At 62.6% G+C, this 27,978-nt stretch overlaps 1 protein-coding gene across 1 annotated transcript; it reads left to right on the top strand.

Annotated features, from left to right (window-relative positions):
- Positions 1–806: 806 nt before the first annotated feature.
- Positions 807–26,759, top strand: TMEM201 (transmembrane protein 201). Its single transcript, XM_047726143.1, is given in 12 exon segments — positions 807–988; positions 991–1,081; positions 8,016–8,136; positions 8,670–8,864; positions 10,058–10,234; positions 11,780–12,129; positions 12,765–12,968; positions 18,299–18,528; positions 21,824–21,895; positions 22,476–22,775; positions 23,519–23,656; positions 24,647–26,759. Coding segments are annotated over 12 exon segments (1,995 nt in total). The 5' UTR covers positions 807–969; the 3' UTR covers positions 24,745–26,759.
- Positions 26,760–27,978: the final 1,219 nt, after the last annotated feature.

Here is a 27,978-nt window from a genome sequence, read left to right as displayed (position 1 = left end):
GAAACAACGGGAACATTTGCTGCCAAACAACCCCACGCCGGCGCCGTCCGCCACAGGCAGAACTCCAGTCCTAACCTCAGAAACACTGGAAAAGCGTGGACACCGAGACACGTGTCGTGTACGGATACGAATATTTACAGCCAGCTGGGTTTTTGGTTTTCTTCTTTTTAGTTATGAAAGTAATTTAGCTCAAGCCATGAATGAAACTGGCACAAAGTGAATCTTCCCTGAATCCACGCCCCTGTGGAACCGGGGCTCAGCGTTAACAGTCCTCGACTTCGGCAAGCACACACGTGCTAGCAGTGTCTTCATTCAAACTTCGTTATTCCCAAAATCAATGTGCACGTTCCCATTATTTGAGCCGTGTCCTCCCGCCTTGCTTTCCGAAGTTCGGAGGTAGAGCCGACCTGATTCATTCGACCTCACCCCTCTGGACGGACGTTCACGTTTCCAGTAACTAATTTTTTGTTGAATGGAGTAGCTTAAAAGTGCTGCAACTTGCAGAAAAACAGCTGTTCGAGCAGGAGCCGGGCTTGGCCAGCGCTGGGCAGAGCGGACTAGCGCGAGACTTCTCACCCCCAGCGACCCGAGGCGCTAAGGCAGCCGGACTTCGCAGCCCGCGGCGGGCGCGGAGGAGGGCGCGGAGGAGAGCGGGGGACCCGGCGCCGCGCCGCCTCCCACCTCCCGCCGCGCGAGGGCGCGCGCGGCCCGGTGCCGCCGCTTCCGCCGGCGCCCCGCCCCCCGGGCTCGCCCCGAGCCTCGATTGGCTGCGCGGCGGGAGCGCGCCGAGTCAGGGGGCGGGCCCGCGCCGGCTACAAAGCGGCGAAGGTCACGGCGCGAGCAGGCGCGCGCCGCCGTCCCGCGTCCCGTGTCCCGCCTGCGGCCCTGGGCCCCCAGCCCCGTGGCCCGTCGCCCGCCGCCCGTCGCCCGCCGCCCGCCGCCCGCCGCCCGCTACCCGCGCGGGGAACCATGGAGGGAATGAGTGCGCTGCGGCCCGCTGCCCCACGGCGGGCCTGGCCGGCGGCCTGGGGGTCACGGCGTGCGCCGCGGCCGGCGTGCTGCTCTACCGGATCGCGCGGAGGTGAGTGCGCGCGGCCCACGCGGCCTCGGCCCGCGCCTCTCCGCCAGCCCCGGCCGCTCCGGGACCGCGCGGCGCCTCCCTGCCCGCGAGGCCGCGGCGTGGCGGTGGGGGCCCGGCCTATGCGCCCACGCGCCGGGACCCGCTCTGCACGCCCGCGTCCCGCTGGGGGCTGGGCTGGGAATCTTCGTGGTGGGGAAGCGGCCGGGGGGTGGGGTGGGGTGGGTTCGGGGATCCCAGGAATGCGGGGCGGGCGAGGACGGCCAGCGCGTGGGTTACAAACTTCCTCCCCCACGGAGACGCGTGCCTGCCGAGCCGCGGGATCTGCAGGGCCGCCCCACGCCCACCCCGGCCCCCGACACCCTGCGGGAGAGTACCCGGAGATGGGGACTGCGCTCTTGCCCGCCTTCAGCCCAGCTCGGCCGGCACACGCTGGGATGGACTGACACTAGCCGGCACTTTCTGGTCGCCTACGCCGGCTGGGGCGTTGTTCTAATTTCACAGGGGCCCAATCAGAGTCACGACCCCAGCAGCCCCTGGAGAAGGAAGCCCAGGGACAAAAGAGCTGAGTAAATTGTCATTAATTAAAAGAGCCACCGTGTGAACTGAAGCCGCCTGGTCCTGGAGCCCACATTGCTAACCCCTGGGCTACACTACGTCCAAGAGCAGGGAAGCCTAATATTCTTTTTTTTTTTTTTAAGATTTTATTTCTTTATTTGACAGAGATCACAAGTAGGCAGAGAGGGGGTGGGGGCGGGAAGCAGGCTCCCTGCCGACCAGAGGGCCTGATGCGGGGCTGGGACCCAGGACCCTGGGATCATGACCTGAGCTGAAGGCAGACGCTTAACTCACTGAGCCACCCAGGCTCGGAGGAAGCCTAATATTCTTTTTTTTTTTTTAAGATTTTATTTATTTATTTGAGAGAGGGGGAGAGAGCATGAGAAGGGAGAAGCAGACTCCTCAAAGAGCTGGGAGCCTGATGTGGGACTTGATCCCAGAACTCCAGGATCATGACCTGAGCTGAAGGCAGTGGCTTAACCAACTGAGCCACCCAGGCATCCCGGAAGCCTAATATTCTTAAACGAGCTGGTCCTCCTGCTGCTGCCGCCGCCGCTGCTGAGCTGGGTCAGTGGCTGTCCTAGCCCTGGCAGGGCTCAGAGATCATGCTGACCTCTGTGTTCTGAGGGCCCTCCGTGGTGAGGGAGAAAAGTGGAGTGGCCTCCAGTTCTGCAAGGCCTCGGGCAGTGCAGCTGTTTCCACATCTGATCCGGCCTCTCAGAGAACGGGGGAAAAGACAGGGTTGTGAACGCATCCTAAGGACAGAGTGGGTGGGTTTGTCATTTCAGCAAGGGACCTGCAAAGCTCAGGTACCAGGTAGAAGAAGAGAAGGAACTGGGCTTGCGGTCACATGGCAGCAAGTGGCAGAGCTGGGATTTGAACCTGGGCAGTCTGGTGGTTCTTCCTTAACCCCCACCATGTGCTGCTTCTCACCCAAGGGAGAAAGACAGGAGGGTGACTGAGTCACAGGTTTCCTGGAGGAGGAAGGGTAGGAGGGACATCAGCTGTGTCTGCAGGGTGAGCCAGACGGGCAGGCTGAGGAGGGGGTGGCTTCCCAGGGGAGGATAGCAGGGGATTGATGGAGCTCCCAGTTCAAGGGGTCCCTGCCCTTGCAGGTCTCCCACTGTTCTGGTTCCTGCCCAATTTCTGGAAGCTGGAGGGGCTTCCAGGACCAGCTGGTTCAAGGTGGTCATTTTGTACATGAGGGAACCGAAGTGCAGGGGCATGTGGCAGTCTGCTCTGATTCCCAGAGCATGTGAACAGCAGAAGGGAGCTCAGGGCCCGGCTTGTCTCCTGGACACTGCTGCCTCCCGGATGCCCTGGCGTGGGGAGTGGTACACCAAGGATCAGAGCCTGGGTCCAGCTTCAGTTGTGTTTAGTGTGGCTGAATTTGGGCTGGCTGAATCTGTGCCTCACACTCCTGTGTCTTTAGCTGTGGCTTTTCTCAGGGGTCCTGTTCTCTCCTCCTGGGCTGCTGGCTGCAACTTCCCCTCCTGGAGATAGGAATCTGGAGACTCAGGGCTGTGTTGGGTTATTTGGTTCGAGGGCAGCCCGGAGGGTACCTGGAAGGCCTTTTCACTCCAGCAGCAGGACACCACAGAGTCATGGTGTGGCGTGGGGACCTCTTTCCTGGCTGGCCTGAGAAGGACCAGACCTCTTCCAGGATGCTCTGAGATTGTCGGAAAGCACAGGCTTTTGTCTGGGTATCGTAAATTGGCCACTGTCCCACTCCAGAAGCAAGACAAGCCCTGCAGAGACTGAGCCCTTCTCTCTCTAGCAGGAAGATCGCTGTGACAGCGAGGAACGTTGGTTTTCGCTCTGTGGGTTTTGAATGAGGGGATTTGTTTCTGGAAAGCGACCTGGGAGGGTCGGGTGGTGGAGACTGGCTCAGGAGCCTGGGGAAGGGGCCGCTTCTCAGAAGTGCTGCAGCCCTCGTAGAGCCTCAGTAGTCCTGCCCGGATCGTTGGTAACTCGGTGCTGACAGCGTGTGGTAGTACGGGCACACCTACCACCTCCGGAAGCCCATTCTCCAGATGAGGGAACCGGGGCCTGGAGAGCTTGGGCTCGTGCCCTCCTCTGACCTCCGTTGAACAGCAGATCCACTCCAGCCCCTTGGGTCCTAACCAAGCCCCACACTGGGTCCTCACTGAGCACGCGCAGGAGGCCACCACTGTCCGCCCGGGCTGGGAGCCTGAATTGCACTTTGCGGGGCCGGCTTGCCCTGCCTCCGGGCTCCTGATGGCTGCCTGCTCCTGCCCCATCGTGACTCCCATCTCCGGACTCTGCTGCTCAGTATTGTGTCCAGGATCTTATCTTCTGCTAGCATATCCCTGCTCAGGGCCTCCCATGTCACTGCCCGTGGGACCCTGGGTGTTTACTGGCTTGTGTACTTTCTGGGGTTTAGAGACGGAGAAGACCAGCCTCCTGGGTTGGGCAGTAGAGCCTCATCCTGGCGTCCAGAGTCCCCATCTCCCGCCCGCCTCCAGCCGCACTCTCCTGCCACAGCACACCAGCCCAGGGGCCAGCCCTCCCTGGATGCCCGCCAGGTGTCCCCTCCCCCCTTGGCCCCGCCACCCCGCCTGTCTGAATGCCATCTGCTCATTGTGCCCTGCTGACCAGCAGACCCATTCTTTAGGGTAACGGCAAATGCTCTGGTGGTTGGCCTCTCCTGTGACATATGTCACCAGCTGCCCTGTGGACTTCTCCGTTCTCCTCCTCGTGTCCGGGTTCAGAAGTAGAGACCCTTGTTTGTCTCTGCCGACGAGCCTGGCATGTGCTCTGTGAACACAAGAGGTGCTGGGACAAAGGTGGGCGGTCTGCCATCCCCAGGCCACACCTGTCCCAGAGAGGTGGGTCTGGGGGCTTCCGGGCTTGGTACTGGCAGGATGGCTTTGAGGCCGGGCGGAGGCCTGGAGGCACCGAGCTGCTTCTTGGTGTTGCTGGTGCCGCGGCCCCAGGGGCACCTGCTCGGACTCTCCTGGCTAGGACAGCACGTGTTGCCCGCTCGGGGCACAGAAGAGCAAGTGAGGCACTGCCTGGGGCTCCACCGAGGCCCCCTCACCTGTGAGGCTGTCCCACACTGTCTTTCGGGGCCCTGCCAGGGGCTGCCCTCCTGGCTTCTGAGGGAACCGGCCTCCCTGTCCTGGAGACCGTCTCCCAGGGTTCACGCAGCGCTCCCGCGGTTGGGGTCAGAAGCAGTCTGCCAGGCCCTCTCAGGGGAGGCTGGGCACTTCTTGGGGCCCGGTGGAAACATGGACACAGGTCTTCCACAGACGCTAAGCCCGCTTGGATAGGGATGGAGCCCATCCATGTGTCTCCTCTGTGTGACGCGGTGCTGGGCTCCTGGCAGGTGTCGAGGACCTGGAGCTGCGTCCCTCAGAGTGGTGGGCCCCCTCCTGGAACAGATGCCCCCGTCCCATGTGTAGGAAATGTCAGGACAGGAGCTGTGTTTTCACTAAATGCCCATCAGAGCTGATGGGGTGGTACCGTTGTTGAGGGCGTGTGTCTGTCTTTTTTGCCCCTGGTCTGTGGGTTCGGGGCTGGTGGAGGGCTGGGTCAGGAGAACGTAGCTGCCTCTTGTTTCTCCCAAGGGGCTACCCTGCTCCTGGCTGCTTCAGGCCTCCTCTGGCTCCAGCAGAGCCCAGGAGCTCAGCACGCTGCAGCAGAAGCTGGCTGAACCCCTCCAGGCCCCCCTGGGGCCCAGCCTTCCTCCCTCAGGCCGCCTCGCCAGGGCCTGTCTCGTCCTTGCCTGTGGTACGGAGACATGCTGCCTTGCTACCTCAGACGTCGCCTACTGCTCAGAGTGGTTTGTCCTAGAGCCTCCCTGGGGTGGAGGTTGTTGGCTTGGGGAGGAGGGGTTTGGAGGTTTCATGAGGGGGCCTGGGGGGCGTTTTCCTGAGCAGGAGCAGGAGGGGCGCTAAGCTCTCAGAATAGACCGACCCTCACACTCCTTTGTCAGGCCTGGTCCAGGCGGAGGAGGGTGCAGCCCTCCGGGGCCCAGCGGTACTGGCTGGGGAGCTGACACTCACGCCTCCGGCACCCCGCTGCTTGCTGGCCCATCCATCGCTCCCAGGCCCTGGACCCTTTCAGGACTGGTTGCAGGGGAGCCGTTGGGGAGGATTCGGTGGCCTGTGGACCCCCACCGTCACCCCCACCCTGGGCAGGGATTACCACGAGGTGACGGCTACAGGAGGCAGAGTTGGCCCCAAGGACCAGAGCTAATCCCCCGCCTCTCCTTCCTGCCACCCGCTTCCAGGCCAGGCTCATTTCCTGCGCAGCGGAGCTGGAGGCTCGGAGTGGAAATGATGGATTCCTGGGGCAGGAGGGGCTCCGGGCTCCTGGGATGGAAGCTGCAGGTCCTGCTCACCCGCGAGGGGTCCCCGGGGCCGGCGCCTTTATCTCCTGCCCCGATCATCCTTTATGCCGAGTCCGCCAGATCCTCTGCTTGGCGTCTCCCCAGAGGCCAGGTGGGGCCTGGTGGGGGGCTAAGGAGGCCCCTGATGAGAATGGGGACCGCGGGGGGCAGGTGAGAGAGGTCTCTCGGCCTGCATCATCACTCAAGGGGATGTGGCCCCCTGCACCATCACCGAGACGCCTGTGAACCAGGCCTGAATGAGCAGAGGGCAAGCCAAGTGGCAGCATCTCGGCGGCATTTCCGCACCTCTTGCCCTGCCTGGCGCCGCCGTCCCCCACTCTGTGTGTGGAGCCCAGAGCAGCTGTCCGAGTGCCTTGCGCCAGCCTCCTGCCAAGCTCAGCACTTTCCTAAATGCCCTGATTTGATTCCCTCAGCAGCCTCCATTTGGGGCAAGGATTATCATTATCTCCGTCGTCTCCTAAACAGTGGAGGTTCCAGGAGGTAGGTGACTTTCCCCAGAGGCCACACCACACAGCCGGGAGCACGGTGCTGCACCGCCTGGCCATTTCTAGGCCTTACTCTGGCCTCTTGCTGTTGATAGGACGTGGCGGGCTCTTGTCCGCCGCGAGGGCTTTGGCCTGAACAGGGGCAGAGTGTGTGCTGCTGTGGTTCCGGGGGGCGACGCAGGGCGCCCTCTGTACCTTGGGGCCCTTCCTCGCATACCGTCGCCTCCCCCAACACCTTCCCAGCCTGACCACCGTGGATTAGGCCCTTAGGCCGGCATCGTTCTGTACTTCCCACCCTTGACCTGCTCTTGTCCCCAGGTGACAGTTCGTAAGGCTGCCTGCACGACCCTCATAACCTGCCAGGGGGGCGGGGCGGGGGGGGTGAGGAAGGGGCCAGGCCAGGAGGCGGCTACAGCTCGGGGTCCCGGAGCAGGCCCTTTGCGCTGTGGAGCACCTTTGTGTGTCTTGTGCCATTGGATCGTTGTAACACGTGGAGGCGCCAGTTCTGGGATCACTCGCACTTGGCAGGTGCAGGCCAGGCTGGGTGAGGACAAGCTTCCTGGGGCTCACAGCTAGGACTGGCAGAGCCAGGGCCTCTGGCTCGAGGAAGCATGAGGTCGTGGCTGCCCTGTGGATAGCACTCGGGTGTGGTGTGAGTGCCCGCACAGCGGGGCCCAGGCAGCACCCCGGAGCTGGAGGTGGCCTCTGGAGGAGAACAGAAGGGACAGGGTCCATGAGGCCAGGATCCCAGGGCTCAAGCAGTTGCCATCCATTGCCCACATGGTTTCTGGCTTCCCTGGGACTGGAGGGGTTTGCTGGGCAGTTGCTCTTCTCTCCCCCACTCCCCCCACCCCACAGCCAGTGAGCTGGGTGAAGGCGCCCAGAGCACAGATCCCCCAGTGTCTAGGCTGGGATTATCCTGCAGACCCCACCTGTCACCACATGTGTGGCCAGCCAGGCCCCCTGTGGATGGCCTGCCCTGTCCCCTCCATCAGGGATGCTTGGCTCCAGTCTGAGCAGCTGTCTCTAGTCCCCGCCCCTGTGTCTCCTTGGCCTCAGTCTCTTGGGGTTTTCATCTGTGGAGCACAGGAGGCTCCTGCCATCTGGAAACTCCCAGAAGAGCACCGTTTCTACAGCCCAGGGGGAGGCCCAGGGTCTGCAGGCCTCAGGAGGGTGGTCCTAGAGCCTGGCCCCTGTTGCCCCCTTGCCTGAGTCCTAGGACGCAGAAGGAGGGTGGCCCTGGGGAGCCAAGGGGTCTCATGCATCTTTAGGTGTCCCTGGGGAGGTGGAGGGGTGGCAGGAGCACGAGCAAGCAGATTTGTCCTGTTGGCCTTAGGAGAAGCTCCACCTAGCCTCAGCCTCCTTGCTGGTCCTCCTGGTGAACCCTCAGCACGCAGCCAGCCCCTTGTCCAGTCATTTCCTCCAGCCTGCTGCGTCCCCTGCTGTGGATGCCCCGTCTTGCCTCCAAGTGCAGGTGGCAGAGCTCTTCGGGCTGACCCAACCCTGTCCTCGCCCACAGGATGAAGCCCACGCACACCATCGTCAACTGCTGGTTCTGCAACCAGGACACGGTCGTGCCCTACGGGAACCGCAACTGCTGGGACTGTCCCCACTGTGAGCAGTACAACGGCTTCCAGGAGGTGCGGGTGCCCCTCCACCCGGGAGGACGATGGGGGCCTGGGGAGCGGGGGTGGCAGCATCATACCCCTACAGTGGCGGGTTGGGGTGCACACCCAGATCTTTCTGGCTCTGGGCCCGTTCCGTGCCTTGCATCAGACCTGGAGTCGGCAGGCTCTCTGCAGAGGCCAGGTTGCGCAGCTGTGTGGGCCATGCCCTGCAGCTACCGCCCGGCTCTGCCAGGCCACCAGACTCCTGGGTCAGCGAGTGCGGGGTTGGGGGGCGTGGGCACAGCTGCAGTGCAGGGAAACTCCATGCACAAACCCAGGCGGCCAGCCCACAGGTTGCTGCCCAGCTCCCCGGAGCTGCAGGGTGCCACAGGGTTCCCAGGGCTGCAGGCTGTGGGGAGGGGGCAGGCTGCACTCTCGGGGCTCCACGTGGGAAAGCTTCTGCCACTGCCTGCAAAGAAGGGGAGGCTTGAGGTCGCCCCCACTTCCTTGGAGTGGTGCCAGCTGGGGCTCCCCACTGACTCCACCCATGCACCCCCCTCCCCCAGAATGGCGACTACAACAAGCCCATCCCCGCCCAGTACATGGAGCACCTGAACCACGTGGTGAGCGGCGCGCCCCGCCCCCGCGCACCTGCGCAGCCGCAGCAGTGGGTGAGCAGCCAGGTGCTGCTGTGCCGCAGGTGCAGCCACCACCAGACCACCAAGATCAAGCAGCTGGCCGCCTTCGCGCCGCGGGACGAGGTGAGGGGGGCTCGTGGTGGTGCATGGTGGGGGGGCCCTCCTCCTCCTCCTCCTGCCCCGCGCCAGCCCCACATCCCAGCCGTTCAACCTCGTCCACCTCAGTCGGGGCACACTTCATGCTCACGTAGTCACAGCTGGCAGGGCTTCAGGCCAGGACGGTCATGGAAGCCCCAGCGCCTGCCTGAGGGCTTTGTCCTGGGCAAGGGGGAGGTGGGGTCCTGGGGCTCCAGCGCAGGCCTTGTCAGACTGTCGCATCTGTGTCTCTGGGTCCGTCTTGTCTCTTGTCCGCTGGCCAGCCTGGCGGGTTGCTGTGGGGTCGGTGGAGGGCGTTCCCAGCTTCTGGAAGAGGAAACTAGGCAGAGCCCAGCAGCCCCTGTTAGGGATTTGCCTCACCTGGGCCCACAGTGGGGCCCAGCAGGCTGGTTAGCCAGCACAGCCCGGTCTAGGGGTTCCCTGGCCGCTGGGGAGGAGCCCACCTGGGGCCCAGAGACCCCGGCTTCCCCACGGTTCTGCCAGCAGGAAGGAGTGTAGCACAGAGCCGTGGCTGAGCAGGGGGAGCCGGGGAACCTGCTTAAGGAAGGGAAGGTGGGTGCAATGTGGCAACCGGAGCCGCTGCTCTGGTATATTCTGTGCCAGTAAGACACCAAACCGGTAACTCTCCAGGCTGCTGCAGACTGGAGTGTTAGACTCCCCCGGGGAAGGAGAGGTGTGCTGCTGCCTCTTGAGTCTTGAGTTTTCTGGGCTGTTTCTGAAGCCCAAAGAACCCTTCAGCTCCCACGAAAGCCTTCGGTCCTCTAGTGTTTTCTAGATCCTTGGTCTTAAGGGCAGGGGCAGACCCTGCCTCTGGGCGGGTTCTGTCTGCATCTAAGTAGCATCAGCCTGGAACTGTTTCTCCTGGGACTCCCCTTCTTTCCCGGAGCCAGGAGGGGAGGCTGAGGGAGGGGCCACGTATCAAGTTCCTGGCCTCCTGGTGCCCCCTGTGCGGTCACAGAACCTGGCTGAAGAGGCCCCTGTCACCTGTGGGCCCCTGCCACATGCCAGGTTCTGGGCTGGACCTGCCACTCGGGGGCCGGCATCTCCCCTGCAGGCCAACCATCGGGTCAGGCACCACCCGAAGCAGGTTCCAGCGGGGATGACTTGCTCAGGGTCACCCCCAGGGGACGCTGAGCCTCTGTCGTCCGTCCGTGCCACAGGGCAGGTACGACGAAGAGATCGAGGTGTACCGCCACCACCTGGAGCAGACGTACAAGCTGTGTCGGCCGTGCCAGGTGGCTGTCGAGTACTACATCAAGCACCAGAACCGCCAGCTGCGTGCCCTGCTGCTCAGCCACCAGTTCCGGCGCCGGGAGGCAGACCAGAGCCACATGCAGGTTGGCGTGAGATGCCCACCCCCCCCCCACCACTACCCCCGCTGTAGCGTTTGGGAAGTCACAACCTTGAGATGGGGCAGAAACCCCCTGGTAGAGGGCTGAGCCCCCGTGAGCAGAGGGCAGCTCTTCAGAGCTAAGGTCCTTTTTCTGGAGGCAGGAGCCTTTCCAGGGGCCCCATCCCCACCCCTGTCCCTGTCTCTTCCTGTCTTCAGACCAAGCAGGGGTCCCAGGAAGAGTGGCTCTGATTGTGTTGGTTTGTGTTTGTGCGCTTGAGCAGGGTGTGGGGGGTGGGTGTCTGGGCCCTGCTTCCCCGACACCGGCACAATCCCCCACAGCACCCTTCATGGTGGGTCTGCCGTCCCACCCCGTGACCCCCAGTTACAGGTGGAAGCCAAACTTGGGGAGTTTAAATAACTTGCAGGCAGGCACACACCAGGATTTGAACCCGGCACTATCTAGCTGTAGCTGTTTTTAATTATTATCACTACTAGGTTGATGGAATGTTCTGGTTTGGAAACTCTGAGGTAATAGCAGGTGGCTTTAGAAGTAAAAGCCATCCACCCCAGGGACACCTGGGGGGCTCTGTCATTAAGCATCTGCCTTCAGCTGAGGTCATGGTCCCAGGGTCCTGGGATTGAGCCCTGCGTTGGGATCCCTGCTCACTGGGGAGGCTGCTTCTCCCTCTGCCTGCCGCTCTTCATGCTTGTGTTCTCTCTCTGACAAATAAATTTAAAAAAAAAAAAAAAAAAAAACATCCCCCCCAGAGGCATTCCTGCCCACCCTCTCCATGCCCAGCTGGTGTGGTTTCAGGCTGCACTCAGGCCTCTGACCACAAGGCCACGGCCATGGCCCGCACACCCACTTCTACATGGCAGGAAGCCAGACGCACTGACCTTTGGCTTTGCTCCTCACCACCGTGTTCCTAGACCAAACAACGTAGCTGCTGTGGTTTTTTAACTTCATTTTGGCCTGAGTTCCCGCGGTGTGTGTTATAATTCCATTTAAGATCACAGCAGGAGCTTTTGATGAGAACTTGACAAAAGGAAAAACTTACTAGAAAAAACAGGTCATCGTAATATCAAAAGCGTTTCTCTAGAGGACGTGGGAGAGCGTAGCCGACCCAGCACAGTGACGTCCGTGGTGGTGGGTGAAGGCCGGGAAAGGCAGGAGACGCATCAGTGGATCCCGGCAGTAAACTGAGGAAGCTGGGAGCGCGGAAGAGTTGAAGACCCGCTGAAGACTGTCTCTGTCTCTGACCGTCAGGAACCAGGTGGCAGTTTGGTTTGGTTTTGTTCAAGCGGAGCTTGAGCTTAGGACCCTGAGAGCTGAGATCAAGAGTCGGACGCTTAACTGGCTGAGCCACCCAGGCGCCCCTGGAACCAGGTGGATTCTTAACCAACTGAGCCACCCAGGCGTCCCTGGAACCAGGTGGATTCTTAAGCAAGTGCTCTGGGGCCCGGGCCAGACCCCTCCCATGCAGAGCGGGCCCCAGGGATGACACTGGTGGCACTGGCCGTCTCACTAACTGGTCTCTCTCCCCCTCAGAGCTTCTCGTCTGCGGCGAAGGCCCCAGTCCAGGTCATCGTGCTCCGCGCCCTCGCCTTCCTGGCCTGTACCTTCCTGCTGACCCTCCTGCTCTATGGCACCAGCAACCCCTTTGCCCCACAGGCCACCCTGCCCCCAGCCCTGCTGTCAGGTGGCAATGGCTCAGCTGCACCGGACGACGGCAGCGCCCCGGGGACGGAGGGCTGGCAGCAGCTGCTGGGCCTGCTGCCCGAGCATGCGGCCGAGAAGCTGCAGGAGGCCTGGGCCTTCGGGCAGAGCCACCAGATGGGCGTCGCGGCCCTGGGCCTGCTCACCTGCCTGCTGGCCATGCTGCTGGCGGGCCGCCTCAGGTGTGTGTGGAGCCCAGCGGGACAGGACTCGGGGGGAGGAGGATACCTGGAGTCGAGGCCGGGAGGCCCTGCTGGGCATACAGCCGTGGGCAAAGCTCCATGGCATGGCTGGAACGAGACACGGTCCTACTTCTCCGGCCGCTGGGAGTCGGTGGGGGCAGGGTGGGGGGCAGGTGTCGAGAGGAAATGCGTGTGGCCTGCTTGAGGGAGTTGGTGGCACTTGGAGCCGGCCTGCCCCTCACTGCCATGTGCTTCGGCCACCTGGCGTGCTTCTGTCTCGGGCTTCTCTGGTGCAGAGGCGGGGTGATTGGGCCCAACTCCATCCCTGGTTGTCTGGGGACCAAGTGGGGCCCTAGTTCCCCCGCCCCCGTGCACTTGGAGACTGTGGTGAACAGTGTCCTTGTCATCTCAGGGGCTCCGAGGGAGGGTCCGTAGCCTGGGATCCCCCCATTCAGAGTCGTGCAGCACGTGGGTGTTGGAAGTGGGAGTCAGAGACCCCCGTTCTCCTCATGGCCCCAGACTCTGTGCTGTGGGCAGGACCAGGGATGGACACGGGAGACTGGAAGTGGCCAGAGGGAGCGGGCTCTTACCCTGCCCGTCCTGGGCCCTCACCGCTCCCCTCCTCTGTCCTGCAGGCTCCGGAGGATCGATGCCTTCTCTACCTGCCTGTGGGCCCTGCTGCTGGGGCTGCACCTGACCGAGCAGTACCTGCAGGTCTCCTCGCCCGGCTGGCTGGACACACTCAAGTTCAGCACCACGTCCCTGTGCTGCCTCGTGGGCTTCACAGCAGCCGTGGCCACAAGGAAGGCGACAGGCCCGCGGAGGTTCCGGCCCCGAAGGTCAGAGAAGCAGCAGTGACTGCGGGGGGAGGACAGACAGACGGACAGGCCTGGAGCAGGGCCCCTCTGACTTGGCGTCTTATCTGCCGCACTCCTGCCCTTGCCCAACCTAGAGCCCCTGTCCTTTCCGGCACCATCAAGCTACCCTCCCAAGTGCCCTCTAGCTGGCCACCACTGCCGCTGTCTTTCTGGCCAAAGACCCCCACCACCACCACCACCGCCCCGAGACTGGATCCTGGGGGGCACCCACACAGCCTGCCGCTGACCCAGGGCCTCTGGCTGGCAACCCCAGGAGCCCCTGCCCTGGGCACACTCTTTCCTGCTTTTCATACCAGGGGTGAGGGGCAGGTCCCTGCTGTCTGCTGCTCCTCTCACTTTGTTCTATCCCTGAGCCCCTGGCTCGGGCTGGTGATGGTGGCTGGGGGCTGGGCCCTTGCCGCATGGCCTCCTTGGGCTGCTTGGCATGGGCAGGTGCTGCTGAGCACAGGCCAGCGCAGAGCTCCCCCCAACCTGGTCTCCACATCACTTCTCTGGTCTATCCTTTTGGTCGTGACTGTGGTCCAGCCAGCCCACACGGAGCCGGGGAACCAAGAGGACATAGGGCTGCGCCCCCGGGTGTACGGTTCAGTTCCGGCTCCAAGACCTTCCTGAGGCACATGGTCCCTTGGCCTCTTTCCCCAGGAACGGAGAACACTGTTCTTGGGTCCCGACTGGGCCTGACCTTGAGTGTATGGGGTGAGGCTCTTGAGGGGGACGTAGAGAATCCTGTGGCTCCTGTGGTCAGTGAGTGTCTTCTTAGAAGGCAGGCTGCTGGGGGCGTTCGCCCAGTGGGGGTGGTCTGAGCAGTCTCCCTTTCAGTCTTCTGCTTTACGGGCACTGCTCCTTCTTCTGAGATGCAGCTGGCTTTGTCCTTAAAAGACAGGGTCCAATCCCGGTGGTGGAGCCCTGTGCACCACCCCCCCACACCTGCCGCAGGGGCTGGGGTACAGGCCTCCCGAGCAGAGGCTGCCCCACCTGGCTGGCAGCAGAGGCCTGAGTCCTCTCGGCCTCCTCTCCTGCCCCATGCCTGGGGTGTCCCACTTCCTCCACTTGGCCCCTGTAGGGTGCCCGGGGAAGGTTGTCACTCCCTGCGGATAGCACAGGGCAGGGGCCCAAGACTGGCACACATGACACCGGGTCGTTTGTCACCTTGTCCTTCTGTCCTGTCACTAATCCTCCTGGCACCACTCCGGAGGCTGCTGAGGCTCCTGCTTCCCGGTTCCCTGTGGGGCAGGTGGGAACACAGGACAGAGCCACTGCTCCCGGGGAAGCACGCCTGCTAGTCGCTGGCTGGTTCCAGCCAGGCCCTGGGCTCTTCCAAGCTTCAGTTTGCCATCTGAGACGAGAGGTGGGCCTTTCTCCAGGGCCCCCGAGTGCTGATCTTGGCGTGGACACACTGTGGACACGGAAGTGCCACCCACTTACAGAGGAAGTCGTTAGCCTAGGGTGCCATCTCTGAGTGCCATCCCAGCAGGCGGGCGGGCCCAGGGCTTCCCCCGTCCAGTGTTCTGCACTCTGATGACTCCCTCCAGGGCCGGTGTGGCCTACCACCCGTCACTGAGTATCAGTCCCCCTCCAGATAGGCCCCCGAGGGTGCCAACCGTTCCCCTTTACATATTGGAGCTGGGGGGAGGCAAAGCAGAGGACATGCCCGTGAGGGTCACGCTCAGCAAGGGGCCACCTGCTAACTGAGCCTGAGGGGCAGGTGCCAGGCCCTTCATGGAGTCTGGGCCCCGCTGTCATGGTCCTTATATGCTCACGGGGTCCTAAGAAGCCACCCCACCCCACGCACATGCATGTGCGGCAGCGGGGGCACCGCCCTGCACCTGGGGTGGGAGGGGGTGGTCTGGAGCTGCCTCCTAGCTGTGTGGCCCCAGTTGAAGCCCCCCCACCCCGCCGGCTGGGCTTGGCTTGTTCTCTGCGGAGAGGGAGGTGTAAGGTGACCGTCTGGGAAGGAGGAACCTGAAGCGAGCCCTGCGGGCCTGGCTTGGCTGTCGTCGGGGGAGGGGGGGATGGCCCACTGCCCGTCCCTTCATCCCCAGTCAGCCTGCCGGGGAGGGAGAGGAGGTGGCAGGTGCCAGGCCAAGAGCCCATGGTCTGTTGGCTGTGTGTGCCCTCGTGTACGGAAGCGCCCGTCCTCAAGGAAACTGACAGCGTGATGCTAATGACTGCTTTTCTTGGCGTTGAGTAGAAGCAGGACATCTGTGTGTATGTGTGTATTTAAGTTAAATTATTTATAATAACCACAACCAGCTCCCGTGCTGGCCAGGAGCCCCCGCTGAGCAGATGTCTTTCCTGCCCTCTAGCGGGGAGGGAAAGTCACCCTCATGAGATGGGCGTCCTCGGAGCGCGGCATCCTGGGGTTTTTAGAGTTCTGCTTGACTTTTTTTAAAACTACCTGTCTGTCCTTTGAAGTGCGTTGCTTGGAGTGTATCCATGCCCTCTGATGTTTGCTGGCAACAGCTAAGGGAGTGCAGGCAGCTCTGGGATCGGGGCTTACTAACTGGAAATGCGTCGCCCCACCCGGGGCCTCTGTCCCCTCTGCTGGGGACCACTGTCAGACAACCTGCGGTCGGGGTGACTGTCTCCAAGATGTGAGGGGGGCCACTTGGTTCTCTTCTTGCTCCAAGTCTGGGGTCCCCACCGTGGGCGGAGCAGCTGCCTCGACACACCCGCCTGGGGAGGAGCCCATGTCCCTCCCGTCCGTGACTGTTGCCACGTGTCTCGCCCTCTCTGGTTGTGTGGTGACCTGCGGAGGACTGGTCGGTGACTGTCTTTGATGTAACCGTAACTCCGGCCGTGGATGTCGTGTGTTCCATGCTGTATTCTCAATAAATGCCTCCGGGCGCCGCTCCCGCCGCAGGCGTCAGGCACCATGTCTTCTTTGTTCTTTCACGTTCCCTCGCAGGCTTCTGGGCCGGGGCAGGGGACCTCGGGGCACAGGCGTGCCCACGGGAGTCAGGTTGGGTGCTGGCGACGCAGGCCCCAGCGGCTCAGGGCTCGGCTGTCGTCATGCCCTGCTGGGTCCTCTCTCCCCCGTCTCAATAAACTGCTGCTTAAAATGTAGTCCTTTCTCTCCTTCCGTTCCCGTCTCGGACTGGGATTGCGTCGAAAGAGACCGGGTGGCCCCCTTAGCGTCAGATGGGACATGCCGCCCGGTCCGTCCCAGAACCCGGTGATGCAGTGGACGTGCAGACTTGGATTCAGGGCTCAGTGCCTCTCTGAGATGGGGTTTGAGGGTGCGGGCTGGTTTGGGGGGGCTGCTTGCCAAAGGAGGCGTCGATACCTTTGAGCTCGCTGGAGCCTGGCAGAGGTTTCCAGGAACCGTCTGCTACGGAACCATGACAGGAGCACCCTTGGCACTTCATGAGGCTCTGCTAGGTGACTGATGTCACTGCGTGTCACAGCAGGAGGGGTCAGACCAGAGAACTGGCTCCTCAGTGCCAGCGTTCTCGGAATCAGAGATTGGGAAGAGCCCCCCGTGCCGGACGGCTGAGAGACTCGAGTTCTAAGCACTGGGGCCGCCCCAGGTGTGAGCGGGATCTGGGGAAGAGGGTAAGAGCTGGAAGGACCCTGGAAGCTTCTCTTGGGCACAGCTGACCACCTCTGAACCCTGCAGCGTGATGTGGAGCCGCTCCCCTCACTTGCCGGGTGGGGAAAGTGGGGGTAGTGGGCTCTGCAGGGGGGTGGGGGGGGCTCGGGCACAGGAGGCCCGGCGCCGAGTGCTGCTGCCCTCTGCTGGACAGGCCCGCCCTGCCAGCCTACCGGGTCCCCGAGGAGGCGCAGGCCCCCTCAGGGGACAGAACTTCACAGGCGATCAAAGCAGTCTGGCCAAAGGTCCCAGTGTGCCTTCCCTGCCCCTGCAGTGAGGCGGTGCCCCCCCCCCCGCCTCTGGCTCTTCCCCCACAGTGGTGGCACCGTCCTGCCATGTGGTATCACTGTTCTACGGTGACAACAAAATAGATCTGTGTAGAGCCAGAACGTTCCACAGGTGTCTGGGGGGGTGGCAAGGAGGTGGGGGTCTGACGGGCTTGGGCGGAACAAGTCTGCGTGTGGCGTGCGGGCGCGTCCTGCGGGGAAGTGGCCGGATACTCCTGGCCAGGGGCTTGATATTTCCTGCCATGATTTCCCCACGTCCCCCAGACCCAGGGGCCCTGCCTTTGCTTCTGACGTCCGGGTAGCCTCCTGGTATTTTGGACCGCACCAAGAGATCCCGTGATTCTCGTAGGGGGCGAGGGCGGACCCCACGCTTTCCTCTCGGAACTTGTTTAAAGCAAGGGCTGGGAGTAAAAAACAGGGAGATCAGCAGAGTGTGGCTCTGCTAGCGGTGCCCCGAGCATTTGGTCACGAGGGGCGCAGGGTGGGTCCCCTAGCCGGCCCCCGGCTCTGCTGCAGGGCCTGAGCCGGCCTGCCTATCCATCGGCACCTTGTCCATGGCCCCAGTTGTCCCTTGGGACTGAGGTAAGGCTGGACCTCCCCCAGCTCCGTCCGGACGGCGGACTAATGTATTAACTGCCTCTGTCCCTCCCCTCCCTCTGTAATCGGTTGCCTTAATCAGAAGCATGGTTGACAATCTGGCTTGGGGCCACCGGGTCCTCTTGTGTGATTTGTCCCATTCTCGAGTTAAAGAGACACTGTCACCTTACGTCTTTTGGGCAGCCTGCGATCGTTTATTGGTCTTTTCTAAGCTGGAGTTAGGCTTGCGTCCCCAAGAGCCACTTCCTGGGGGTCCCCGAGCCTGATCGCCTCCCTGTCCACTCCGCAAGCGGCTTTAGACGAGTGAACGAAACCAGAGAGCAGCAGTGGGGCACCCGGAGCCGGGCCCTGGGGAGCAGGGGGCTCCCCGAGCTCAGCCGCCCCGTCAGGAGGCTCTGGGCATGGAGCGCCAAGTGGCCAGGGGGAGCCCAAGGCCTTTGGCCTTCACTGGGTGCCTGGCGCGGGCGCGGGCATTTTTGCTCCAAGGCGAAGGGTTGGCGTGAGGTTGGCAAGGGCGACAGTGTCACTTTAATCCCGAGACTAGTAGTGGAACTAGTTTGCTGTGAAGCTGAGGGGGCTCGGAGGGGGCATGCAGGGAGGGCTGGGTCACGCTGGCGCCTCCAGCCACCGGCTCCTAATGGCGTGAATGCGGTCAGACTGCTTTTCCGCTTCAACTAACGCACGCCTCCCTGGGACCCTGACTCCGGCCCCACCTGGCACCAGGGGAGAGGGGCCGGGACCTGGGCGGAGGCCGCCTCCAGAGCCCCCCGGGGCTGACCCTCCTCTTCTCTCCCGCGCCTGACGGGCTTTTGCAGGTGTTCCCCACGCGTCGCGGCCGGCCTCTGCCCCACGAGCCCCAGCCTGGCTGTGCCCTACCCGGGCGCGGGCCCCTCGCCGTCTCTGTTCATCCCCACCCCGCCCGGCTTCCTGCCGCTCGCCAGCCAGCAGCTGTTCCGGTCTCCGCGTCGGGCCTCGCCCTCCTCGCTGCCGGGCCGCCTCAGCCGGGCCCTCTCGCTGGGAACCATACCCTCCCTGACGCGGGCAGGTAAGGGGCGCGGCGCGGCGCGGGGGCTGCTGGCGGGACGGGCGGAAGGGGGCTCAGATCCTGGTGCCAAGTCTGCTCTTCCTACTCTGAGCTTCAGTTTCCCTCCAAGAAAACAAGGCTCGTAACAGAGCCTGCCCGTGGGTGTTTGGGTCAAACAAGGTGACACTTTCAACGTACCTTCCCGGGCGCCTGGGTGGCTCAGTGGGTTAAAGCCTCTGCCTTCGGCTCAGGTCATGATCCCAGGGTCCTGGGATCGAGCCCCACATCGGGCTCGCTGCTCAGCGGGGAGCCTGCTTCCTCCTTTCTCTCTGCCTGCCTCTCTGCCTACTTGTGATCTCTGTCAAATAAATAAAATCTTTAAAAAAAAAACAAAGTACCTTCCCGAAGGGCGGTGGGCGCTCGGTAGATGTCCACACATTGGCCGTGGCCTTTCGCCGCTGTTCTTACTATCATCAGGACTGCCACATTTTGCCGTTCTAGCTTGGGGGCTGGAACATTTGCCCGGGTTTATTGAGCGCTTGCTGCCTGCAGGCCCTGGCACGACGAACACCTGGTCCCTGTCCCAGGACACGTCCCATCCTTCACCTTTTGCAGCAGAATCTTCCTGGGAAGTCCGTTATAAACTAAATCTGGTGTTTCCTCCTCGGACCCTCCGGGGGGAGCACCTCTGTGAGGGCCCTCAGTGCTCTGGGAAGCCTCCTGGGCGGCTTGGGCTTGCTGCCTCCTCGGACTGCATCCTGGGGGTGGCTTCCCGGGTGGCGGGTTTGGAAGTGGGAAGCCACGAGCCAGGATCCCAGCCTCCAAGAATGTGGGCGCCCTCTTGGTTAATCTGGGCTTGGTAATCTGCAACTGGTGTCTCGTTTAAGCCCCACAGCAGCTTTGCTGGGCTGGGGGCTCTGGCTCCAGTCGGAGTCCCCTCTGAGCTTTGGTTCCCCGCCCCCCCGCCCGCCGTGACTTACCCAGGGTCCCACTGCAGCTCGGAGCCGGGCTTTGTGCCCAGTTGTCTGGCTTCTGAGCTCAGGCATCCTCCTGGATAGAGGGTGTGTCACACCACAGGAGGGACGGGGCACACAGTGGGTAGGGTTCACGGCCTTTCGGGTAGGACCAAAGGTGTGATTACCTGAGTACAGACGCCTGCACTCCAGATGGTTCTGTGTAACCAGAAGTCAGCGGACTTACTGGACGAGCCGCCCTCCTCCGCTCATTCATCAGAGCTCCTGATCCCCTGCTTGTGTCCCTGGGGGTGGTCCCTGGTCCCTGGAATTCCCTGAACATGGGAACCTGGGAGGCCCAGCAGCTGGGCGCTTCCCCTAGAATGTTCTGTGGAGCTGTTCATGAGGCCTTCTGGGTAGGGGTGAGGGTAGGGCTGGTGGGGGCCAAGGTGGGGACAGGGACACAAGCTCCCAGGCCTCTGTAGGACCAGCTCAGTTCGGGTCCTGCCGGGCCCTTCTGATGGCCATCTTGGGGACAGAGGTGCAGACTGGGGGGAAGGCTGCCTCTTGTTTTGCTCTTTAAAATATGAAATGAGGGGCGCCTGGGTGGCTCAGTGGGTTAAAATATGAAATGAGTGGGGCACTTGGCTGGCGCAGTCAGTAGAGCATGGGACTCTTGATCTCAAGCGCCTGAAGAGAAATGACTCCAGTTAACGTCCCGCAGGGTGAAAGGCAGGGACTTGATCCCCGAGGGGCCCCTTACTGCCCCTCTTGTTCCCCGTAGGGCAGACGCAGGGTTGAAAAACAGCCCCAAGCGCCCCCCCCCCCCACCGCTCCTCCCTCTGGAAAAAAGCCCACCAGCTGCCGGTCTGTTGGAGGCAACTTGGGGGTGCTCAGGCTTCCCCATCTCTAGCCACGCTAGTGCTGATTCACGCTCCATGGGGGTCTTGTGAGCCCCTGATGTGGGCAGCTGAAGTGCCAGGAGTCGTCAGTTGGGAGCAGCCAAGTGGGCTGCCAGCCCATGACCCTGGGAGGGCCTCAAACCAGAGGCCATACCTCAGGCCTGAAGTGGGCATGACGTCAGGGAAGCTTCTAGAGCAGGGTCCTCAGCAGACATGGCTGCTGCTGTTATTATGGGATGGGAATACCCGGAACGGCAATGATCAGAGGCTTAGCTCCTCCAAGGTAGTTAAAGGCCATTTTGCTTATATCCCGAGTTCATACTCGGATGCTTTTCCTTTTCTCCTGAGCAGAGACGTCTGTCTGTTCCCTGTGACCCTTGAAGAGAACTTGGGACAGGAGCGGGCAGACTGCTGAGGGCGCCGGGAGCCTGGCACCTCCCAGCCCGGAGCAGCCCATACTCCTAGGACGAGACTCCGAGACTGTGCAGGACTCTCCGTGCTCGCCAGCCCCGGGGGCCGAGCGGGGGGGCTTCCATTTCAAGTGCCTTGGGAGCTGTGGGTGGCATCCCAGAGCCAGTGCAGGCCATGGGGGCGGGATTTCCCACCCATCACGGAGGACCCACAGCCTCCCTGTTGCCCTGCGGGGCTGGAGGCAAGGACCGCAGGGCACCTCTGTATGATGCAGGCCTGTCTCGGACCGTCCGGTGACGGGCGGGATCCCAGGGCCTCCCTGCTGGGGGCGGCGAAGATGGTTTTTGCAGTTCCTTGCCCCAGGTAACCAGGTTCCCATTTCCTGTGTCTGTCTGTCTCTCGCTCTCCCTCTCCTCTGCTCCTCCCTGCCTCCGGCCTTATCCCTGCGTCCCTACAGCTCGTGCCCAGCAAAGACACTGCTCTCCTAGCATCCATAGAACAGGTTCCAGAAAGGACACGTGGCCACGCTTACCCAGACACAGGGCTTGGCCTGGGCCTGTGTCTGTGGGCCTTGTAGGGGAAGGGGCAGGGGACCCTCAGGGCCCCGAGGCAGTGGAGCAGCAGCCGCTCAGGACAGCACGCGGCGGCCGCGAGATCTTCTCACACTGCGCTCTCAGCCGAGCGCTGAGGATATGTGGGGTGGGGTCTCCGCCCTTGGGGGGCACTTGACTGAGGAAAAGCAGCGTGTTCGGTGTTCCCTGAGGTGCATCCCGGGCCGGTAGGCACGGGTTAGCGGGGGGAGGGACCCCAGAAAGCTGAAGGAGTGGCTCTGGGGGAAGGGGGCCGGGGTGACTTTCCCCACCAACTGAGAGCGGGCGAAACAGATCTCGGACAGTAGTTCACGGAGTCGCTTGAGAGCCTGTGTTTTAATGAAAGCCTGACATGAGTGACAGAGGTTAAAGTCAGCAGATCAGGGACTGGAGAATGGAGGGGTTGGGCAGCTGTCATCCCCACAGGCCTGACACATATCACCCTTCTCTTTCCCTCCAGACTCGGGGTATCTGTTCAGCGGGAGCCGCCCCCCATCTCAGGTGTCTCGATCTGGAGAGGTTCCTGTTTCAGGTAAGGAGGACAGGGAAGCTGCTTTCAATGGGGGAGCGATGTGGGCGGGAGTTTCCGGAGCGTCCTGTGGATAGAATAGCAGTGTGGCGAGCGTGAGCTGTAGGGTCCGAAGGGGGCCGGTGTTCCAAGTCTCAGCCCTGTGCCTCCAGCAAGTGCAGCCCTGGGCAAGTGACTCATATCCTGTGCCTCACTTGCCTCTTCTGTCAAATGGGCGCAGCAGTTTCCAGGATTCGATGGAATGCTGTCGCCCTTATCGGTGATGACTCCTGGAGGCGCGCATTCAGGACCCCGCAGGAGCAGGGCTGGGGTTCCCCAACCTTAGTTAAGTCAGGAGTGCCCTCGGGGCAGCAGGGATGTGGCGAAGGGTCTGTGATCCTCTGACCGCCCTCAGCCCCTGGCAGGCTTCCCTCTGTCCCCTGTCCTGGTGCAGCCTTGCCTTTCTTCCTGGGTTACTAGAGGAGAAGCCCCAGGACCAAGGAACAGTAGCCATAGCAAGGGTAGCTGTGACAGTGGGGAACGCTCACACCTTGTCACCAGTCTTACCAAAAGTCGTCGTCTCTGTCCTCCTCCTGCCCTCCAGATTACTTCTCTCTGCTGTCGGGATGCTGTCCATCCTCCCCGCTCCCTTCCCCAGCGCCTTCCGTGGCTGGCTCCGTGGCCTCCAGCTCTGGCTCTCTGCGCCACCGCAGGCCCCTCATCAGCCCGGCTCGGCTCAACCTGCAGGGGCAGAAGCTGCTGCTGTTCCCGTCACCCCCCGGGGAGGCCCCCAGCACACCCAGCAGCTCAGACGAGCACTCACCCCACAACGGCAGCCTCTTCCCCCTCGAGCCGCCCCAGGTCCCGCAGAGATCGCCGGCACGGGACACAAAGCTCAACATGGGTACGACCCTCTGACTGCCCTCCTGGCCAGGCTGTGACAGGGCCGCTGGTCACATGCAGGTGTGGGACGACCCAGCAGGAGGTCACACACAGCCTGTCCTTGCCCTTTCCTGGGCACGTGAGGCCACTCTCCTGAGCTCCAGACACTCCTGGCCTGGGCTTCTGGTGCCCTTGAACCATCATAGATGTTGCCCTCTGTGGGCTGATTTTATTTTCTTCTTTTGCAATTGACCTTGCTAGCCTGTGCCTGTCTGGTCGTAGATATTTTTGTTTTGCTCAGATGGTGGGGTTCTGACAAGCATTTTTAAATTTCTTATATCGGGCCTTAACCTTTACAAGGTAGAACTTTCCCCTGAATGTGTGGATTTGCTGTGCTTCTTACAGCGTCAGAAGATTTGGCCACAGTGGGCCTGGATACTGGCCAGACAGGTGGAAGGACAGGCCGACATCCCACGTCCCAGCCTTGGCCACCCCCCTTCCCTGCCTCCTGAAGCCTCGCTTGTGGCCCTCATCTGTCAGAGCCTGCTGGGCACGGAGTTTGCTGCTCCTGGTCCAAAACCAGATCCCCTCGTGGCGGCTGCGCAGCCGGGTTATGAACGAGGACCTGGCCTTCCATGGCCCAGGGTTAGGGCCAGTGGGCAGGGCCACGTCCAAGGACGGTCCTGGGATTGGAGGTGGAGCCACCCCTGTCTGTCCCTGGGGGTGAGCGGTGAGCACCCGCTGAGACACTCCTTCTCTCTGCAGACATGAGGTCGGGGCCAGAAAGAGGCGGTGCCTGTAGCAGCCGGACCATCAAGAAAGAGGACGACTCGTCCCAGTCATCCGCCTGCGTAGTGGACACCACCACCCGGGGGTGCACAGAGGGGGCCGCCAACTGGAGAGGTCTGTGCTCCGACCTGGGGGAGGAGGGCAGGGTGGCTCGGGAGCCACAGGTCTGCAGCCCCCGCCCCTCCTGGTCTGTCAGGGACCCTGAGAGAGAAAGTTTTCCAGGGCCCTCGAGGGCCAGAAGCCCATGAGATAACACCCCCCAGCACCTTCCGAGTCCAGCCCCACGGGACAGGCAGACAACACGCCCACGCTCCGATCAGGGTCTGGATCCGCCCCTGGCCACAGGGAGCTCTCAGATCTGACCGAAGGAACACAGCACCAGTGAGAATGTAGTTCCTCGGCTGTGCCAGCCGCGTCTCGAGCACCCCGGTGCCACAGGGGGGCTCTTGTCGCCAGTGCAGACACAGAGCGCTCCGGCCCTCGCACGGGGTCCCCGGGAGGACGCCGACCCGGAGTGCCTGGCCCAGCGGGGAGCTGCGGGGTTCCCGTCCGGCTCCCCTGCGTGCGGGCCGCGGGGTGAGAAGTGAGATGAGCTCCCGGCTCTGTGAAGCCCCGGGCACGCGGTGGGCACGTAGGAGTCAGCCCAGGGGCATCGGGGGGCCACGTGTGTGGGGAAGATGGACGGACAGGTGTGCACAGGTGGTTCTGAGCTGACCGGAAATAGGTGCTGCCCCCCACATCTGGCTGGTCTGGGATGCGACTCCGCAACCACAAGACCCCGAGCACAGACTTGGAGAGGGAACCCCAGCCCGGAGCCGGGGTGGGGCACTTCTCACTCTACTAGAGCCCCTGTTCTTGTCTGTGCAGTGGTGGTTGCCCCCCGACCCCCTCCCTGGGGTGCAAGTGCAGGACCCTCTAGCCCAGTGCCCGTCTGGTAGCGCAGGCTCAGGAAAGGAGGCGCCTCATTGACCAAGTGACCCTAGGGGCAGCGGTCTTCCTGGGAGGGGAGGCCCCTGGGAGGCTGGGTCGGTGGTCCCCTGCACAGCGACCCCACCACCCACTGGTCCCTCTTCTGACAGTGTCTCTTCACTCTCTCTCCCCAAGGTCGTTTCGGGCCCTCCCTGGTCCGGGGCCTCCTGGCTGTGAGCTTGGCCGCCAACGTGCTCTTCACCTCGGCCTACCTGTACCAGGTCCTGCGCTGAGCTGCGGCCCACAGCCTCCAGGTCCCTGAGGGGCTCAGGGGTGCCCCGGTGCATGCTGCTCCCACCACTGCCGGCCTCGGAGCCCTCCCCGGGGCGCTGCCTCTGTCCTCACCAGGGCCCGTGACCCTACTGGGCCCGTCCTGTCCTCGGGATCCCCTCCTCACCTAACAGACCGCAGGGCTGAGCGTGGGCCGCGAGATCACTCTCCTCCCTGCCCGTCTCCTCGGCTAACATCACTTGTGTTTGGTGCTGACCCTGACCCCGAAGCCAGGGGTCCCCAAGGGGCTGCGGGACCCTGGGGTCCCCTCCCGCACTGCCCAGCCCGCCTGGCAGGAGGGCCACTACTACTGTAACTGCCCAGGAGCCGGCTGCCCCCTGACCCTGCGCTGCGGGCCAGGACCACCTCTCTGTACTGTACTCTGGTCCCATGCAGCCACCTCAGGTTCCCTGGGGGAGGAGCAAGGGACGGTCCCTGTGTCACTCACCCTCAGTCCTGCCTGGGGAAGAACAGAGCCCTTGGACAGGCCCCCTTGAGGACGGGCCTCCCCTGCCTCCGTCTCGCCCTGTCCTGTCCGTTCCAAGTCTGGCCTGGCCTCTGGCTCTCCTGGCTGGGGAGGTGGAGATCTGGGGTCCCCAGCCCAGGGCCCCTTGAGTTCTAGTGTAAGCACTAATCCTTCCCCTCCCCTTGCCAGCCTCCCTGCTGCCCTCGTGTGCCCCTATTTTGTTACCTCCAGTGACCTGCCCAGGCCTGCACTTCTGGGCCCCTCCTCCATGCATGGGGCTCCCACAGGGGCCTTGCTGGAGCCCTCAGCCTGTGTTGCCCTGCAGGACAGGCCCAGGGCAGCCTGCAGGTCTCCAAGGAGACCGACCCCACACCCTGCCCTGCCACCAGCCTGGCCCCTTCTGGCCCCCCAAGACCCTCCCTTCCTCCCTTTCGTTGTGCTGTCACCGTGGGCTCAGTGTGACCTCAGTCTCCAGGCCACCTCGGCTGGCTTCCTCTCCCACCCCACTCCCCAGGCCCCGCCACTGCCCTGCCTACTGCTCCCACGGATTTGCTCCCCGCGACCCTCCGCCTCTGTGCCAGGGGTCCCGTCCTGCCCCTGAGTGGAGGAGGGAAGGCCCTTGGTCTGGCACAGGGACCCCCCAACCCAGTGCTGTGAGGACTGAGTGTGCGTGTGCATGTGGCCCTCAGATTTCCCCCACCCCGTACCCACTGCCCTGGGCCTCAGACGCAGGCAGGCAAGCAAGCGTGGACCGCGTGTGTCTTGCACGTGCCTGTGCCCCTCGGGGAGGGACTGGCAGTCTCGGTGAATTCTAAGACTTGCCCGTGGGGGAGGTGGAGGGGAATCGTCGCGAGGACAGGAGGAATGGTCTTTATCATTCAGGGATAAAGTTTAATTTTATTTTTCTACACATTTTTGCCAGGTAAGGCATTCTGCTGCTCAGCGGGATGCCCCCAGTTCTCCCTGCCAGGGAGGTTTCGTTTTTTTAAGCCTTGGGTGCTTTTTTAGTAATTTTTTTTTACCATGTGGGGAAGGAGTTGCTCTGACCTCCCCCTCTCTCCTCTTCTCACCCGCTCCTGTCCTGAGAGCTGTTTCCTGCCCTGCCTCCCCGCCAGCACACGGGGCGTGGGGGGCCGGGGGCCGCACCAGGACCCTGAGTCCGACTGGACTCTGCCAGGGCTGACCCAACGCACAGGTGGTGCTGTTTGGCCCCTGTTTGTGGAGCGGGCACGTGTGTCAAGTTTTTTAATTTTATTTTTGCCTAACAAAGCCAAACTCCACTCCCGAGTACCCTTCCTCTGGCTCTGAGGAAGCCCCCAACACAGAGCGCCCACCCCCTCCTCTTGGCCCCTCCTGCCCGAGACCCGAGGTCCCAGCACCCTGTAGGGGCAGGGGAGAGGCAGGGCGGGGAAGAGGGCTTGCTTACGTTTCTTTCAGTCAAAAAAAACACAACCTTATTTTTCTTTATAAAAGCAAAAAAGGAAACCAAAAAAGATCAACCTTTGAACTATATATCTCAGTCCGTCTTGTCTTCTGTTCACTAGGGAGGCTCAGGCGGAAGCAATTTCACCCATTTCTTCAACATAGCGTTGAGAGTGGGGTCTTGGGGCTTATGGTGGTGGTGGCAAGTACAGCGTGACCTGTCCCCTAGAGGTGAAGGGATTGGAACCAGGAGACCCGCTGCCTGAGGAGGGCCTGGGCGGGCGGGGCAGACAGGAGCTGGCTGAGCCCAGAACCAAGGAGGGTGTCCCTGGGGACAGCGTGAGTGAGGGCTTAGGCAGAAAGCCTGTCTCAACCAGCAGTCCCCAACCTGACCCCAGAGCTGCAGGGGCGACAAACCTTGTTTTCTCCTGAGCCTCCACCCAGTGGCCTGCTGACACCCCGCACCCCCACCAGGTGCACAGCTGGACACTGCCCAGCCTGGGTGAGGAGGCCCGGCTTCAGGGTGGATCCGGGAAAAGCACTCAAAGGTGCCCCTCTGGCCCCTCGCTGAGCCAGAACCCAGGGGCAGGGAGCCAGCGGTGCCCCTGGTCAGTGTCCCCCGAACCAGGCTCTGTGCTTGGGCTGCCTGGTGACTGCGGGGTCTGCATTTCTGTGGGCTCAGTTGAACTCTGAAGGTGCAGGCCCAATGGGGGCATTAAAGCCCATCACAGTGCAGAGGGGTGGCCCAGCAAATGGGAGCGCCCAAAGGGAGGATGGGTGAGGGGGTGCATGGCTCCCAGGGGGTGCTCAGCAGGGGGCTGGGCTGGGCTAAGGACCTAGCTGATCTGGCCCTTCTGAGAGGTGATCAGAAGCAAGACCCTCCTATTAGGACGCAAAGTGTTTTGTATGGTAGCATCTCTGAGGACATTTCACTACTGGGAGTGGAGGAACCTGGGGAAGGCTTGGGGACTGCCAGCTTGGTTTCAGGGACTGACGTGGGATTGGACGCACTTGCTGGCTTCCAAGTTCTGTGTGGCCCCCGTTCACTAGGTGGCGGAGCTCCAGGATTTCCGCAGCACGTTCTTGCCTTCATCCATCACAGATCTGCACAATAGTTGTAACGGTGCCCCTAGCACATGCAGGGCCGGTGTGCGTGGCTGTGTTGGGCACTGGGACTCCAGTGGTGAGCGGAGTCCTGATGGCTCTGTCCCGCGGAGTCCCACCTAGAGCAGGAGGCTGGCCGAGGTCAGCGTACAATCCACGCGTGGGCAGCAGAGGGCTGCAAGGTCACAGAACACAGCATCTCCAG

This window comes from Lutra lutra, chromosome 4, assembly GCF_902655055.1.
Source record: "Lutra lutra chromosome 4, mLutLut1.2, whole genome shotgun sequence".
Classification (NCBI taxonomy): domain Eukaryota; kingdom Metazoa; phylum Chordata; class Mammalia; order Carnivora; family Mustelidae; genus Lutra; species Lutra lutra.
The sequence above is the reverse complement of the archived record's forward strand: the minus strand, read 5'-3'. Positions and strand labels throughout refer to the sequence as shown.